Raw genomic sequence first — 17619 nt, forward strand, 5'->3', positions numbered from 1 at the left:
CCGAAAAAAAAAATGTTCTGGATAGTGGGACAACCAGACACAAATGAGACTCAACTCATAAATAAAATCATTCAAACCCTTTTAAAAATGAACTCTTATTTTATAATTATTTCATACAGAGAGAAGAACATTCCATAACGGAGCTCCAGTCACAAGCTTGCTCAAAGAAACCAAATACTGCAGTACTGGAGAAACTCAAAGAAGAAATGGAGAAACTTTACCGTCAAAAGGTAACAACAGAAAATATACAAAATAAAGACTTAACTCACTATACAGCTGCAAATCCAATAACCTGATGGTTGCTAAAGTAGTTATAAGATTTTCTGTATTCTAAAATCTGATGATGATGATGATGTGCACAGAATCTATTCGTTGAAGGTGGCCACTGATTCTTATAATTAAAGGTACTATATATGCCGCTAACCTTCGTTATTTTCTGCTGTCAACAGGATAAATCTGACATTTCTTACATAGCAAAGGTTATTGACTTTCTGTTAATCAATATCACACCTCCAAGGAAAATGAGAATATTTCATGTCAAATTTTAGCATGCTTCTTATTTCTTGTTTGGTATTACTTCTTCATAGGAAAATTGTAGCCATTTAACATACCAAGTGACAAAATAGATCTTGATTTATTAAGAAGAAAAGCATGTCTATTGTGTAAACATTACCTCTGACCCATTCACACCCATAGTTACTTTCAATTGGATTTTGCTCTCGTGATATCTGATAAATTTGTTAATAAATGCATAATGCATAATTTTATGCCTTCAACTGACGGCATGACGACAAGTGGAGATGATGTTGATCGTTTCTATTCGTTCCTGGAGACCTCAAATTCTGTTTGTTGACAGAGGCCATCAATTCTGATTATTAAAGAAACTGAAATCTATGTATTTGAAATTGTTCAAAATGACATTTTGGCTCACCTGGACCCAAGTGAGCTTATGCCATGGCGTGTCATCTGGCATCCAGATTTTATTTTAAACTACTTCTTCTTAATATTAAACCAAAAGTCCTAGGGTGATGATATTTAGCGAGAAGCAAAATTCGATGAAGGTCTACCAAGTTTGTTCAAATAAATGACCTTTTTCAAGGTTACAGGAGTCGATAGTATTGAAAAAAACCTTCTGAATAACCAGAAGAACCAGTATGATGATAATTGGCTACAAAGTTTGTTCAAATGAATGACCTTCACTTAAAATCTTCTGTATAACAAAAATTTCCAGCATGAGCCAGAAACATGTTGGAATGAAAGGCTACCAAGTTTGTTCAAATGAATGACCTTCACCCATATTCAAGGTCACAGGGGTCAAATATGTCAAAAAAAATAAATGACTTCTAAATAACAAATGCAAAGGATGGCAACATGTGACAAGTATCATACTCGGATGAAGGGCTATCAAGTTTCCATGTGAATGACCTTGACACACTTTCAAGGTCACATCTTGTCATTTGTGTTTAAATCTTTAATAGTCATCTTCTCAATTAACGGCAGTATAGGGCAGTTGTATTTGCATTCTTGGATGAAGGGCTATAAAAATTGTCCAATTTAATGTGCTTGTTTGACTTTCAAGGTCACAGGGGTCGCATGTGTTTAAATCTTTTAACAGGTTCTTTTGAATGACTTTGAGTCAAGACACTGATATTTTGCCTGTAACTATATTTTAGTCCACTTTTGATATAAGGTTATAATTATGAGTTAAAAACCAGGTGAGCAATGCAGGGCCATTTGGCCTCTTCTTCTAAACATTTTCTTCAGATTGGTAAGTATGAATTATGGAAAGTGTTTTGTTACACAACCAATAAGTGTTTCTGTGTGATGTTTCGATGACTTGTACGGTATGTACTCGGTCACCTTCATCAGAAAAATGACCAGTGAAGCGTATGCACACAAAGGTGTAAAATGTGTACGAGTTGTCCACAAATCAATGTTGATTTGGCTACGCTGTTGGAGTATGACCAATTATTGTTATATATGCACCGAAATAACTTGATCCAGCTACGCTTTGTTTAATACTTGGTCATAGATGTGGGAGAGTCTATGAGCCCCCTCGTCTCGATTTAGAATATCATTCAATTTGTTTTACATAGATCATTGCCTCAGAAAATTTGTTAACAGTAAAATTTGTTTTGTATTTGCAGGAAGCAATCAAAAGTAAAGGGAAACTGAGAGTGGACAGTTCTGCTTTACCAGGAACTGTGACAAGTCTGGACTTATGACAAGGACGTTCTTCTTAGGGACCATCATCATACATTATATGTACAGAGATCTCGCAGGCAGATTACTAGCTGTGCTTGGAGTCATACATTATATGTACAGAGATCTCGTAGGCAGACTACTAGCTGTGCCTGGAGTCATACATTATATGTACAGAGATCTCACAGGCAAACTACTAGCTGTGCTTGGAGTCATATATGTTCCATCATCGCCATAATTCCCATTGAATAAGAAAATCCTATTAATTGAAGGAGGCCACCAAATCTGTTCATACACAGCCATCGATTCTAATAATGGAGGCCACCAATTGTTTCTTAACTTTGGAGAACGCCATTATTTTTACTTTATATATATTTTTTTGCGATTTGTTTGTGGTAGATTTGCTTGTTACTTGATGCTTTGATGTATAGACATTCCAGTACACTCCAACATACCTGAAGGCCATGACATGTAGCCTTCATTTTTGTACGTTCGGTTTTGTTTTGTGCTGAAAACTATGCGATATAGTTATAATTCAACGTGTAAAAGTGAAATAGTTGCAATTATACTGTACATTTTGTATATTAAATTGTCGATGAATTGAGATGAAGAAAATTTGTGATTTCAAAAATGTTTTTGACATTAAATCTGAATGGTTATCATTGATAAATTTAGTCAAATGCAATAAATTGATAACATTAATTCCTTTATTGTTTGATGTAATTGTAATGAGAATAGGAAACAAGATTGTTGATGTAATTGTAATGAGAATAGGAAACAAGATTGTTGCAATGATACTGCTTTCTTATCAAAATTTGTAAAAATGAAATGATTGGAAAAAAGTTATGTCGATGAAAAGATGATTTTAAACGTTTTTTTATATCAAATCTGAATTGTCAATTGATAATCAGTCCGATGTGATCATCTGATAACAACCATTTAGATATTTTGTGGTGTCATTGTAATTAATACCACGCATCAAAATGAGTACAGTTGATATTAATTCAAATTACTTATGTTAAAGGCAAATCTTACAATTTAAATTTGGTTTTGCCATGAATTCTTACATTATTATCAAAGTAGAATCAGTTGAATGCAATCATTTGTTTACAACTTTTACATTATGAATATAAACCTAATACTGATCACCTCTACCAAGTGCCAGAGAACTAAGATCTGCTGTCATCTAATCAGTACGTCAATACATCACAATTAAGGCAAAAAGTAAAAAATATTAACATGCAGTTTTGTCAAAAAAAAGACCATTTTAATTTTGGTTCTCCACTTTACCCGCTCATATCTTTCATGTCATATTTTGTGTACAAATAATTAAACTTTTCGATGATAGCCATCAGAAGGCCCAAATTGGCACCCCTTCTTTGCCCTCATTACGGAGGATGAAAAGGGCAAAGTTAAATTATCTGCCGTGAAAATTTCCCAGTATATTGTAATCTATCAGTGAATTATATTTTATTCTTTGTTTAAATCTATAAGTCTCTGACTAAAGCACTAGTATTGGTGTCAAACATGTTCTGCAATATTTATTGTAGCAGATATTTCCAGTATTACATTTGTTAAATAAAAGTGTTATCCTAATCATCATTCACTTTCACTGATCAGCTTAGTAGGCCCTCTGTTAATGTTGGAGAATCAGGAAAAATTGTGATAAACTTTTGTGTTCCTTATGCTAGTTTGCATATGCACAAACATGTAGTATAAAAATACTAAAAACAAATTATTGGAAAGATCCAACAAGAGATCGGGGGGGGGGGGACAATATACGCCCGTCAAATGCCATATAGTGTTATATACTTTCTTACATTGAAATAAGATCTGCATCATTCTGAGAGTAGTTGGCCAACATGCTATAAAAAATGGAGAAGAAAATCTCCGGACAAAAAATCAAATACTGAAATGAACAAAGGGCAATAACTTTTGGAAAAATTTGTTGAATCAAAATTCTTTTAAGGGAGACACAACTTCATATCATGATTATAATTTATACCAAGTTTCAAAGAGATCGGTCGAAAAATGTAGGAGGAGATTGCTGGACAAACAAAAGTTCACACCGGACGGACAACCCCCATACCATGATACTGCCGTCAAGTTTGACGGGTGTATAAAAACTACTGACTTGTGACATGGAAGTGATGATGTCAATTATTTAATTGAACTTCTTTCTTTTTGAGGATTTCCATCATTTGTTGCCTTGCCCCCAACAATAGTATCTCCTGTAGGAAGATAAAGTCAGTAGCGTAGGGTTCTAGTCATTGAGATCGTTAAAGTAGCATGGCAGTAATGTTGGCAGTACACATGTACTGGTTGCCTTGGTAAAAGTGTATCAATAGAATTTCCTAAGTTTCAGTGTTTTATACAAAAAAAAAGAACTAGTACAGATTACTTATACAATTGGTCCAGTAGTGGTAACTATGTTCTGTATAGTAAACATATAGAAATGTTACTGTAACATCTCTTAAGTACACTGAAGTACAGTGATTACTTCAAATCCTGATAGGGAGGTTAACTTCTGCTATATTTGTGATCCAAGCACTATCTGAAAATTGTAAATATGGTTGAAGGTCATCAGTTTTCTACATACATCTACATGTCATTTAAAGAGTTATCTCCTATTTGATAAGTAAGAATTTCAGACTGTTATCAATGCATGTATTCTTCGGTTCCTTTTGGGATTATTAGCAATTTTTCTGTACATTTCTCGGGTGTCATCAATTCTTGTGCAATTTTTTAAATGTGTCACTTCTTGTGTACCTTCCAACATGTGTCATCAATTCTTGTTATCCGCTTATTATTCAAAGTGATCAAATATTTTGGATGAGTGTGGAATGTGGAACTCTCTAAGGATGGATATTTTTATCAGACCAAGTAAGCATGTATCCTTAAAGAAAATAAATTAAAATTGATAAGTGTTACAGCAGTAGTGTGACTATGTTTACTACAGATGTACATCATTCTCTGTCATGTTGTCATGCCTTGAGTTATTCCTGCTTGTGTATTTCGAGCCTCATTCCCAATGTGATTTAGACATTTTTCATCCAAACTTTATGAAGAACAATCCCATAGTATAAACAAAAGAATTAAATATGATTCATTTTGTAATTTTTAGCTCACCTGGCCACAGGAAAAACTGTTAGCTAAACCGTCTCAATAGTCATCTCAGCTAGTCACAATAAAGATGTTGTATTGTGTTTATTTATAATTGATATGTTACACATGCTCTGCATCCTTCCATTGCAATGCATTGAGAATGCAAATGTTGTTATGAGACTATAACAACATTTGCTTTTGTAACATCAATTTCATTGTTGTCAATACTTGATTTGCTGTTAAAAAAACTTCGAAATTACTAAATAAAGCAAAAACTACTCTTATCAAAAAGTAAATATAAGTCATTAATATTTTAGCAAATATTGTTATGGTCCTATAACACACATTTCTATTGCTGACAAACTTACATTAAGCCCTACAAGGCTTTATTTAGTTTGTCATCAATAGCAATGTCTGTTATAGGACCATAACAACATTTGCTAAAACATTCATTGCTTAAATATTACCTGATAAATGAACATCAGTTATGCCAATCGATCCACATTTAATTGGCTTAACAAAATTTTCCTGTTTTTTGAAATGTCCATCATTTTGATATCATTTTGTTGAATAATCTGGAAGGAATATCAGAGGTTATCAGTCTGTCGCATGTCGTGGAAAGTGTTTTGATTTGAATCGAAGTCAGTGGTTTTATAGTACTGGGAAAGAGGTGTACCCTGAAAAAGTGATAGAATTTGTCCGATATTTCCTGAAAAGTGCTGTAATAAATAACAAACACTCCAGGAATTGATAAGAAATATTGAGCATAGGTGATATCAAAAGAAAGAAATTATTTCAAATCTGTTGTAATTCGTATTAATTTGTGCCATATAACGTATAGTATGAATGATTATTGTTGTGAAAAACTCTATGAGCCATGTATCAGAAAGTTGGCAGCCATTTGATGTCCTAAGGACTACAAGGGATATCAAAACTTCTAGAGGATTTAAAGTGAAATATTTACAACTCGTGTAAAAAAATGTATCAACAATGTGTGTGATCTTTTGCAACATAGAAACTGTGTGATCCAAACCTCCATAAAAGTCTGTTTCACCACTTTAGTCTACTAAATTGTTATAAGGATATTTTTTCTTTAAAGTATTATATAAAGAATGATGAATGATTTTGTTCCAAATGTGAAGACTGTAGGCTTAAAATGCATTTTCATAATTTTTTTCTCAACATTATCCACCTCTATAATCTCTAATAAATAGTCCATATTTAGATATTAGTCCCAACTATAGTTTATATGACTGATTGTTTCTAGACCTCTGGTCTGTAGCCTACGTCAATAAAGTACAGAGGATCTCATACTGGCCTATTGTTTGAGATGTATGGTCATTACTCTGGTGTTGTGTTCCTAGACCTACAGTCAGTTACATGGCCTGATGATTGAGACTATACTCTGTTCCTAGAGCCTATGGTCAGTACTCTGGTGTTGTGTTCCTAGACCTACAGTCAGTTACATGGCCTGATGATTGAGACTATACTCTGTTCCTAGAGCCTATGGTCAGTACTCTGGTGTTATGTTCCTAGACCTACAGTCAGTTACATGGCCTGATGATTGAGACTATACTCTGTTCCTAGAGCCTATGGTCAGTACTCTGGTGTTATGTTCCTAGACCTACAGTCAGTTACATGGCCTGATGATTGAGACTATACTCTGTTCCTAGAGCCTATGGTCAGTACTCTGGTGTTATGTTCCTAGACCTACAGTCAGTTACATGGCCTGATGATTGAGACTATACTCTGTTCCTAGAGCCTATGGTCAGTACTCTGGTGTTATGTTCCTAGACCTACAGTCAGTTACATGGCCTGATGATTGAGACTATACTCTGTTCCTAGAGCCTATGGTCAGTACTCTGGTGTTATGTTCCTAGACCTACAGTCAGTTACATGGCCTGATGATTGAGACTATACTCTGTTCCTAGAGCCTATGGTCAGTACTCTGGTGTTATGTTCCTAGACCTACAGTCAGTTACATGGCCTGATGATTGAGACTATACTCTGTTCCTAGAGCCTATGGTCAGTACTCTGGTGTTATGTTCCTAGACCTACAGTCAGTTACATGGCCTGATGATTGAGACTATACTCTGTTCCTAGAGCCTATGGTCAGTACTCTGGTGTTATGTTCCTAGACCTACAGTCAGTTACATGGCCTGATGATTGAGACTATACTCTGTTCCTAGAGCCTATGGTCAGTACTCTGGTGTTATGTTCCTAGACCTACAGTCAGTTACATGGCCTGATGATTGAGACTATACTCTGTTCCTAGAGCCTATGGTCAGTACTCTGGTGTTATGTTCCTAGACCTACAGTCAGTTACATGGCCTGATGATTGAGACTATACTCTGTTCCTAGAGCCTATGGTCAGTACTCTGGTGTTATGTTCCTAGACCTACAGTCAGTTACATGGCCTGATGATTGAGACTATACTCTGTTCCTAGAGCCTATGGTCAGTACTCTGGTGTTATGTTCCTAGACCTACAGTCAGTTACATGGCCTGATGATTGAGACTATACTCTGTTCCTAGAGCCTATGGTCAGTACTCTGGTGTTATGTTCCTAGACCTACAGTCAGTTACATGGCCTGATGATTGAGACTATACTCTGTTCCTAGAGCCAATGGTCAGTACTCTGGTTTTAGGTTCCTAAACCCACAGTCAGGTACATGGCCTGATGATTGAGACTACTCTGTTCCTAGAGGCTATGGTCAGTTCTCTGATGTTATGTTCCTAGACCCACAGTCAGTTACATGGCCTGATGATTTAGACTATACTCTGTTCCTAGAGCCAATGGTCAGTACTCTGGTGTTATGTTCTTAGGCCTACAGTCAGTTACATGGCCTGATGATTTAGACTATACTCTGTTCCTAGAGCCAATGGTCAGTACTCTGGTGTTATGTTCCTAGACCTACAGTCAGTTACATTGCCTGATGATTGAGACTATACTCTGTTCCTTGAGCCTATGGTCAGTACTCTGGGGTTGTGTTCCTAGACCTACAGTCAGTTACATTGCCTGATGATTGAGACTATACTCTGTTCCTTGAGCCTATGGTCAGTACTCTGGTGTTAGGTTCCTAGACCTACAGTCAGTTACATGGCCTGATGATTGAGACTATACTCTGTTCCTAGAGCCTGTGGTCAGTACTCTGGTGTTATGTTCTTAGGCCTACAGTCAGTTACATGGCCTGATGATTGAGACTTTACTCTGTTCCTAGAGCCTATGGTCAGTACTCTGGTGTTGTGTTCCTAGACCTACAGTGTCGGTTACATAGCCTGATGATTGAGACTATACTCTGTTCCTAGAGCCTATGGTCAGTACTCTGGTTTTAGGTTCCTAGACCTACAGTTAGTTACATGGCCTGATGATTGAAACTATACTCTGTTCCTAGAGCCTATGGTCAGTACTCTGGTTTTAGGTTCCTAGACCTCCAGTTAGTTACATGGCCTGATGATTGAAACTATACTCTGTTCCTAGAGCCTATGGTCAGTACTCTAGTGTTATGTTCCTAGACCTACAGTCAGTTACATGGCCTGATGATTGAGACTATATTCTGTTCCTAGAGCCTAAGGTCAGTTATCTGGTGTTATGTTCCTAGACCTACAGTCAGTTACATTGCCTGATGATTGAGACTATACTCTGTTCCTAGAGCCTATGGTCAGTACTCTGGTGTTATGTTCCTAGACCTACGGTCAGTTACATGGCCTGATGATTGAGACTATATTCTGTTCCTAGAGCCTATGGTCAGTTATCTGGTGTTATGTTCCTAGACCTACAGTCAGTTACATGGCCTGATGATTGAGACTATATTCTGTTGCTAGAGCCTATGGTCAGTTATCTGGTGTTATGTTCCTAGACCTACAGTCAGTTACATGGCCTGATGATTGAGACTATACTCTGTTCCTAGAGCCTATGATCATTATTCTGGTGTTATGTTCCTAGACCCACAGTCAGTTACATAGCCTGATGATTGAGACTATACTCTGTTCCTAGAGCCTATGATCAGTACTCTGGCCTACACTTGGAGGCCTATAGTCTACTCAAGCCTACACTTGGAGGCCTATGGTTTACTCAAGTCTACACTTGGAGGCCTATGGTCTACTCAAGTCTACACTTGGAGACATATGTTCTTCTCAAGCCTACACTTGGAGGCCTATGGTCTACTCAAGCCTACACTTGGAGGCCTATGGTTTACTCAAGTCTACACTTGGAGGCCTATGGTTTACTCAAGTCTACACATTGAGGCCTATGGTCTACTCAAGTCTACACTTTGAGGCATATGGTCTACTCAAGCCTATACTTCGAGGCCTATGGTCTACTCAAGTCTACACTTGGAGGCCTATGGTCTACTCAAGTCTACACTTGAAGGCCTATGGTCTGGTCAAGCCTACACTTGTAGGCCTATGGGCTACTCAAGCCTACACTTGGAGGCCTATGGTCTGCTCAAGTCTACACTTGGAGGCCTATGGTCTAGACTAAGGTATGTTGTTCTTAGACCTATGCTCAATACTTTTGCCTATTGTTGGAAGTTCTCTGGCCTAATGTAATAATTGTTACCTGTTTGTATCCGTGTAATGTAGCCACCTGTATAATGTGGCCACCTGTATAATGTAGTCACCTGTATAATGTTACCACCTGTATAATGTGGCCACCTGTATAATGTAGCCACCTGTATAAGACCAACTGTAAGCCGAGATCAAATATATGCTGGTATTGTTTATATGTATTGAAATGAAATCTGTGTAATGTTAAAACTAATCGAAATAAAAATACTGATCTCTTTGGTTCAAGACGTTCCTGTTAGACATGTTACTTAGACATCTATGTAATATCGAAAACTTGTCTATTCTGAACGGATGTATTTTTCTGTAGGTGTGAGGCGTGTGATTTGGGCAGGTTATCCTGAAATTGTCGCCAGTGGTTCCCCATGTTATCTATGTAGACTTTCCTCTATGTCCCACTAAACACATTTATGTACAATGAAACCTGTGTAACAGGAATGTTAGCCCTGCTGGTGTTTGCTTTATCCAGGTTATACATTAATTGTGATGTAAACGTGCAGTGCCGAGTTCATTTGTGTGTCAAGCTGGCATACCTAATGTTTAGGGGAAAAGAAGTGTTTTGAATTGGAATGAATTGTTTACATTGGTAGATTATTAGTCCATTGGTAGACTATTAAATTATTGGTCAATATAAGACTTGATTATGAATACAGGTAAACACTGTTTTTGACCTAATAAGCTCACCATTACTTAAATTATTGTGTTAATTTATGTCTTAAGTAGTGCTTATCTCTCTTGTTTGTATATAACTATTATTTTTCTGTAATCTGCTGACCAAAGAATCAGGTGAACAAAGGAGACACTTCACTTCCATGGTGTGATTGATGAATGTGTATTGTTGTTATGTATGATGGTTACACATTTTTGCCATTTCCAAGTATCTGATTATTCACAGGATTTTAATGACAAACTTAATATTCCTAAGTAAATATTTAGCTGCATTTTTTCAGCTATTATTTGTTCACAGTACCTGTGCAAAAAAGTTTGACCGTCGCAAAATTCCTACGTTTACAGTGTTTACAATTCTTGTTTTTTAGCACCCATACTTTTGTTTCATGTCTCGGTGGATAAAGATAGGTTTATTAGGTCAATTATGGTAATGGTTTGTGTCAGGTTTACAAAAAACTTGTTTGTCTTGTATTGTCAAATTATTGGTCAATATTAAAATATTGGCAATAAAGTTTATACAAATTAAGATTTCATTTGTGTTCAGATTTATATATAAAGAACCAATTTTCACAATCAGAATATACAAATTAAAGATTTCATTTGTGTTCAGATTTATATATAAAGAACCAATTTTCACAATCGGAATGAAAAAGGCAGCAACTTCAATGGGCAATCTCAAAATAACAAATAGTTCAGGGAAAGTTGGATTAATTGAAAACAGATTGCTGCCATGTTAGTAAATATTAGCTGTTCGAGTGCTGAACTAAATTTGTCTCCATGATTGTATTTTGCCAAATCACCGATCCCTAGGATGACTTTTATAGGTCACATTCGGCTTAATGAGTTTAAAAAACTATACACTTCTGAAGAGAGAAATACGAAACTGTCAACATTCACAATGCAATTCATTGAATTAACATAATATACAAAGATTCTTCCTAAGGTTTTTCATGATTTACTAAATAAAGAAAAGAACAAGAGGCCCAGAGGGCCTGTATCGCTCACCTGAATATGTTTAAAATAATTGGTATGAAGTAAAGATATAGCACTCATGGTAGGTGCTGTCAGTACATATGAAATTTCAGAAAGATCCATCCAGTACTTGAGATATAGCAGGAACAAACTTCAAACAGAGCCCCACCCCTATGCCCCTAGGGGGTCATACCCACCGTTTATACAAAATTGAGTCCCCTTGGCCCAAGGATGCTCCAGACTAAATAAGGATAAAATCCAGTCATTCGTACAGAAGAAGGTATTTGAAGAATTTGCTATGTTTCCCCTATTGGGCCCACCCTCCCTTCTGCCCCCAGGGGGGCCACACTCGCTGTTTATATGAAATTGAATCCCTTTTGCCCAAGGATGCTCCAGACTAAATTAGGATAAAATCCCTTAACCCCTATGGTAGAAGAACGATTTTAATGGTTTTACCTCTATTTCCCCTATTGGGCCCCGCCTCTCTGCCTCCAGGGGGACAGACACACCATTTATACAAAAGTTGTTCCCTTTTACCTAAGGATGCTTCATACCAAATTTGGACAAGTCGTGTCATTCCTACAAAAGATGAAGGATTTTGAAGAATTTGCTATGTTTCCCCTATTGGGCCCATCCCCCCTTCTGCCCCCAGGGGGGCCACACTCGCTGTTTATATGAAATTGAATCCCTTTTGCCCAAGGATGCTCCAGACTAAATTAGGATAAAATCCCTTATTCCCTGTGGTAGAAGAAGGATTATAAAGGTTTTACCTCTATTTCCCCTATTGGGCCCCACCCCTCAGGTCCCAGGGGGGCTACACCCACTGTATTACAAAACTGGTTCCCCTTCACCCAAGGATGCTCCACACCAAATATGGACCAAATCCTTTCATTCCTACAGAAGAAGGATTTTGAAGAATTTGCTATGTTCCCCTTATTGGGCCCCGCCCCTCAGCTCCCAGGAGGGTAAGACCCACCGGTTATACAAAATTTGTTCCCCTTTACCCTAGGATGCTCCACACCAAATATGGACTAAATCCTTTCATTCCTACAGAAGAAGGATTTAAAGAATAATTTGCTATGTTTCCCCTATTGGGCCCTGCCCCTTAGGCCCCTTGGGGAGCCAGACCCACGGTTAATACAAAATAGGTTCCCCTTCACCCAAGAATGCTTCCGACCAAATATGGACCAAATCCTTTCTTTCCTACAGAAGAAGAACTTGATTTTAAAGAATAATTTGCTATGTTTTCCCTATTGGACCCCACCCCTCAGACCCATGGGAGGCCAGACCCACCGTTTATACAAAATTGGTTCCCCTTCACCCAAGGATGCTTCATGCCAAATATGGAACAAATCCTTTCATTCCTACAGAAGAAGAAGGATTTTAAAGAATTTGTTATATTTCCCCTATTGGGCCCCGCACCTCAGCCCCCAGGTGGGCCAGACACAGGGTTTATACAAAATTGGTTCCCCTTCACCCAAGAATGCTTCAGACCAAATATGGACCAAATCCTTTCATTCCTTCAGAAGAAGAAGGATTTTAAAGAATTTACTATGTTTCCCCTATTGGGCCCAACCCCTCAGGCCCCAGGTGGGCCAGACACAGGGTTTATGCAAAATTGGTTCCCCTTCACCCAAGGATGCTTCATGCGAAATATGAAACAATTCCTTTTATTCCTACAGAAGAAGAAGGATTTTAAAGAATTTGATATATTTCCCCTATTGGGCCCCGCCCCTCAGCCCCCAGGGGGGCCAGACCCACCATATATACAAAATTTGTTCCCCTTCCCCCAAGGATGCTTCTGACCAAATTTGGTCAAAATCTTCTCAGTCCTTCATGACTAGTAGTGTTTTAAAGGAAAAGCTGACAGACGGACGACAGACGCTGCAGTATGGCATAAGCTCACCATGGTCCTTCGGACCAGGTGAGCTAAAAATCATAAAATGTCATAATCTGGGTCATCAAGTAACAAGAGGCCCATGGGCCTAAACGGTCACCTGAGTCCTACAGTATTTATTTTTGTTGTTAAAATATGTACCAATTTGAGTACAAAATAGTGAAGTATAACGTTAACTTAAGTTTGTCAGGACCATGAGCTGATCATTCCTAGACCGAGTTTCAGTTAAATCGGCCTATAGGAACTTGTTTTTAAGTTTGAAATAGTTTTTCAAAATGGTGGCCATATTGGATTTCTGATCGACCTGAAAAATAACAACACTTTGTCAGGCCCATGAGTCGATCATTCCTACAAAGTTTCAGTTCAATCTGCCCCGCAGAACTTGACTTTAAGTTTGAAATAGTTTTTCAAAATGGCGGCCGTGGCGGCCATATTGGATTCCTGATCGACCCTAAAAATAACAACACTTGGTCAGGGAGATGTCAGTAACCTTCCCATGAAATATTTATGAAATCCCTTTGCCAGTATTTCAGCTTAAGTTGAAAATGTAAAATGTTAACGGACAACGGACAACGGACAACGGACGATGGACGACGGACGACGGACGATGGAAGACGAAGACGGATAGCAATAGGTCACTTGAGCTAAAGCTTAGGTGACCTAAAAACCAACAAATCACAAAAATGCATGAGATTGTTTTTTTCCACAGGAAATTTATTATGAAAAAGAAACAAAAACATGACATCACAACTGATTTCACATTTAGTCTTGACACTTTGATGTTAGATAGGCTCCTACACAATGATGTATTGTGACAAGTGTTTTGTAAATCCTGGGTATAATATACCTTGTTTATCTTTATTGAATTACTACAATAAATTAGACATACATATTTTAGTGGTATTCTAATTTAATTGGTTATGGCACTTTAATATGGGCTAAATCATGACTGCCCTAATTGAAGTTACTATATATAGTTTTCTACTGCATGAACATTTCTCCATTGGATCTTTGAATAATTTAGCAATTTTAAATTAATTTACCAAGTGATACATGTACTACCAATTTTCTGTATGACAGAAATATTGCATGTGTGTTCAAAACAAATTATTGTAAGAATCTTTACACTATATCCCACTGTTAAGAGATTCTTTACATATACTACATTGCCATTTCATATGGTCAAAGTTTTGTGATAAAATTTCCTGGAACGAATTTGGGAGATTGAATTTCCAGTATTACTGTTTACTGTCAAAAGTCCTTTGTGTAATTGGAAATGCAATGAATTCACATGGTAAATGTCTCATATAAATTTTTAGAATTGAGAATACATGTATATCCACTTTGACTACTGCGAGAGATAATATCTATACATTAAATTCAAGCACTTCTTTGGTCACAGTTTTCGTATTGTACACACTTATAATAAACCAGAGGAGACCCAAGAGAAACTTTGTTACAGCCGGAAAGTGTTGAGTTGTAAGATATTTTCTCATCAGGGAAAACAAATGTTTTCTTATTATCAAGCTGTTGTCACAATGTTTGTAGTAAACTTGTTTTATCGTACATAGTTAGGATTGTGTCCACCAGATGGGAATGCACACCCCACGCTAAAACCTTGCCTCGACCAGCTGTCCATTATACACAACTGATTGTAGTCGGTCAGACTAGATAGCACTGGCTCACTTCTGGTCAATGGTTTATAGTGAATCTTTATACCAGTGGTCAAGCCCTGGACTCTTTGGTCAAGCTGAGTATCGAAGGCAATTCTTTCATCAGTGGCCAGGTCATAGTCTGCTGTCCAATCTCGTGTTGGTCAAACTGCATATCAAAGGCCATCTTTTCTGTCGTGGTTAAGCCTTTTACCAGAAATCAAGACTCCCACTTATGGTCAAGCTTTCTAATGATGGTCAAGCTTTCTATCATCAGAGGTGCAGCATGGTATCTGGATCCTGTCATTCCTCAGTGTAAAAGACGGTTGTATTCGGCCATCAACTGAGATTTCTTAACAGCATCCCATGTCCTAGCAGCGTAGTGAAACCTGCAGGTTCACAAACCATTAGTTTGGTTAAAAATAATTTCCACTGTTACTTCTTTGTAGGATTTATTTTTGTAAGATAACGAGAATCAGTGAACTGTAAAAGTTGTCAACCTTATCTAGTTTAGATAGAATTAAAACTGGAAAAAGATGTATAATTCTATTTTTAAATAAAGAAAATGCTGACTTATGAAAAAATAAATAGAAAACCCATTTTTTGCTGCAATACATATATATAAATAAAGTTAAATAACAGTGTAACTGAAAATAAGTTCTCAATCTTTTAAAAAAATATATTTAAACCAAATTTTGCATTGATTGTGACATCAGTTACCAGTTTTTCTCTGACAGTGTTGTGTGGGTAAGCTGTTCTCTGGGGAGAGCGTAGATCTGCTGGCGAAGTCCGTTGATCAGCGTAGTAAAGCTTGGATAACCTCTGTACTCGGGCAGCAGGGTCAGGATTGCATCTGGTCAATGTGAAAAATGAAAAAAAAAAAATACTGTATTCACCTCACCTATGATTTTTTAAAAATTGGTCACAAAATAATTTTCTTTTTTTCCTCATTTTTGATATTTTTTTCCAACATAAACTTTCCTTATGTGGACCATAAAAATCTTCTTACAGTTTTGATTATGAAACTACAGTGTTAATACATGTTCTTTTTTATAAATTGTTGAAAAATATGATATATTTAATTTTAGGAGGAAATATCTATTCTTTCCCAATAAAACATGATTTATTGCCGACTTTGATTCATACTTCTAACAAAGTACTTTTACAATGTTGCTTTCTATATTAACATTTCACTTTCAGCCTTTTGCATTATATTTACTCTCGATCTGTGTCTTGTTGGACAACAAGGCAGTTGGGCTATATTCCACACAGGCTAATGCTAATATATAAACCATGTTTTACTTCTATAGAGGAATTACTGCCTTTAAATAACTTTCATCCAATGACCTTGTGACCTTGACTCTGATAAATACAATCAAAAATAATTTACCTTGATCAGATTTGTTGGTGGCATCGACACGGGGCAGAGGGTACAAGTTGACGTCTGTCGTAACTGATCTCCGGTTGAGTCCTGGCAGCATTTTCCCGTCGGCCATCGTCACTGACCCTAAAGAATAATGTTTGGAGTGATAGATGGGTGACTTAAGGACGTATGCTACCTTACTGTTTTCATAACAGCTCAATACTAAGATGTAGGTTTTTTGGAAAATTATAATTTGGACTTAGTTTTATCAACTGATGACAAACCCGAAAGGTATACATCAGAATGTTTGTGTTGGTATCACTCTGTTCCTTCTCAAATACCAGTCTTACCAAAAAACTTGAAAACAATTTTTATTAGGTAATCATTGGTTCAGATTTGAATGTGGTTTAAGGTAATTTATCTGATTAACTTTGATGTAGTCATGGACATATTATTCTGTTCAAATCAGATTCAGTATAAAAATTAAATCTACTGTTTGATAGTCTATAATAAAACACACACACACAAACACTGATTAGATATTGAAGGTCACCTCGGTATTTCAGCTTGGATGTTTCAAAGACCTTCATCAGTGTATGCTGCATGGAGTTGAATGTTTCCACATTAAAATGATCCCACACTGCTTTGTTCTGTATGAAAACTGAAAATTGGAAAAGAAACAATTAATGAATTTAAAAAAGTTAATTAACATGCACAGAAATAGTGACAAAGAAAATGTTGATAAAAATACATCAAATGTGTAACTTTAAGGACATCCTGTCAATTTTACTGGAGTTATTGACTGTTTTTTTTTTGCCATTGTTAATTGAATTCCACAGGCAGGTTATATATCATTTTATTACGGATACTTTGCGACATCCTTCCGAGAAACTGCAAATACTTTGATAAAGAAAGATAATTTATGACTACAAAATCAAGCCCAAAATTTGGTTTCTTTTTAAAAACAAAATGCTTGCTTTAAAAACAAGAGGCCCAAGGGACTTAGCGGTCACCTGAGTTATATCATAGGTACTGGCAGCTTTATTTTATTGTTTAGATGTGATGTGGAAATCAGCATGTAAACTATAAGTGAAATACAATACTTGTCATGTCATCAAAGCATAAGAATTTGAAAATATTGGTAAATGTTCCCTTTGGGGCCCCACCCTAGCCCCTGGGGAAGGGGCAGGAATCC

At 36.8% G+C, this 17619-nt stretch overlaps 2 protein-coding genes across 2 annotated transcripts in view; one reads left to right on the forward strand and one right to left on the reverse strand.

The window, feature by feature from the left end:
• Nucleotides 1-3961, forward strand: part of LOC110452894 (microprocessor complex subunit DGCR8-like) — a 49823-nt gene extending 45862 nt beyond the window's left edge. Inside the window, exons 16-17 of the mRNA XM_021501632.1 lie at nt 120-230; nt 2148-3961. Of these exons, the coding sequence (XP_021357307.1) occupies nt 120-230; nt 2148-2225 (189 nt within the window). The 3' untranslated portion in view covers nt 2226-3961. The remainder of the gene's footprint in view (nt 1-119; nt 231-2147) is intronic.
• Nucleotides 3962-14104: 10143 nt separating this feature from the next.
• The window catches only part of LOC110452912 (protein SMG9-like), a 19321-nt gene continuing 15806 nt past the window's right edge, over nt 14105-17619 (reverse strand). Inside the window, exons 4-7 of the mRNA XM_021501666.1 lie at nt 16978-17085; nt 16452-16568; nt 15782-15914; nt 14105-15450 (exon numbers count right to left, since the gene is read on the reverse strand). Of these exons, the coding sequence (XP_021357341.1) occupies nt 15372-15450; nt 15782-15914; nt 16452-16568; nt 16978-17085 (437 nt within the window). The 3' untranslated portion in view covers nt 14105-15371. The remainder of the gene's footprint in view (nt 15451-15781; nt 15915-16451; nt 16569-16977; nt 17086-17619) is intronic.

Source organism: Mizuhopecten yessoensis, unplaced genomic scaffold, assembly GCF_002113885.1.
Source record: "Mizuhopecten yessoensis strain PY_sf001 unplaced genomic scaffold, ASM211388v2 scaffold785, whole genome shotgun sequence".
Taxonomy (NCBI): Eukaryota; Metazoa; Mollusca; class Bivalvia; order Pectinida; family Pectinidae; genus Mizuhopecten; species Mizuhopecten yessoensis.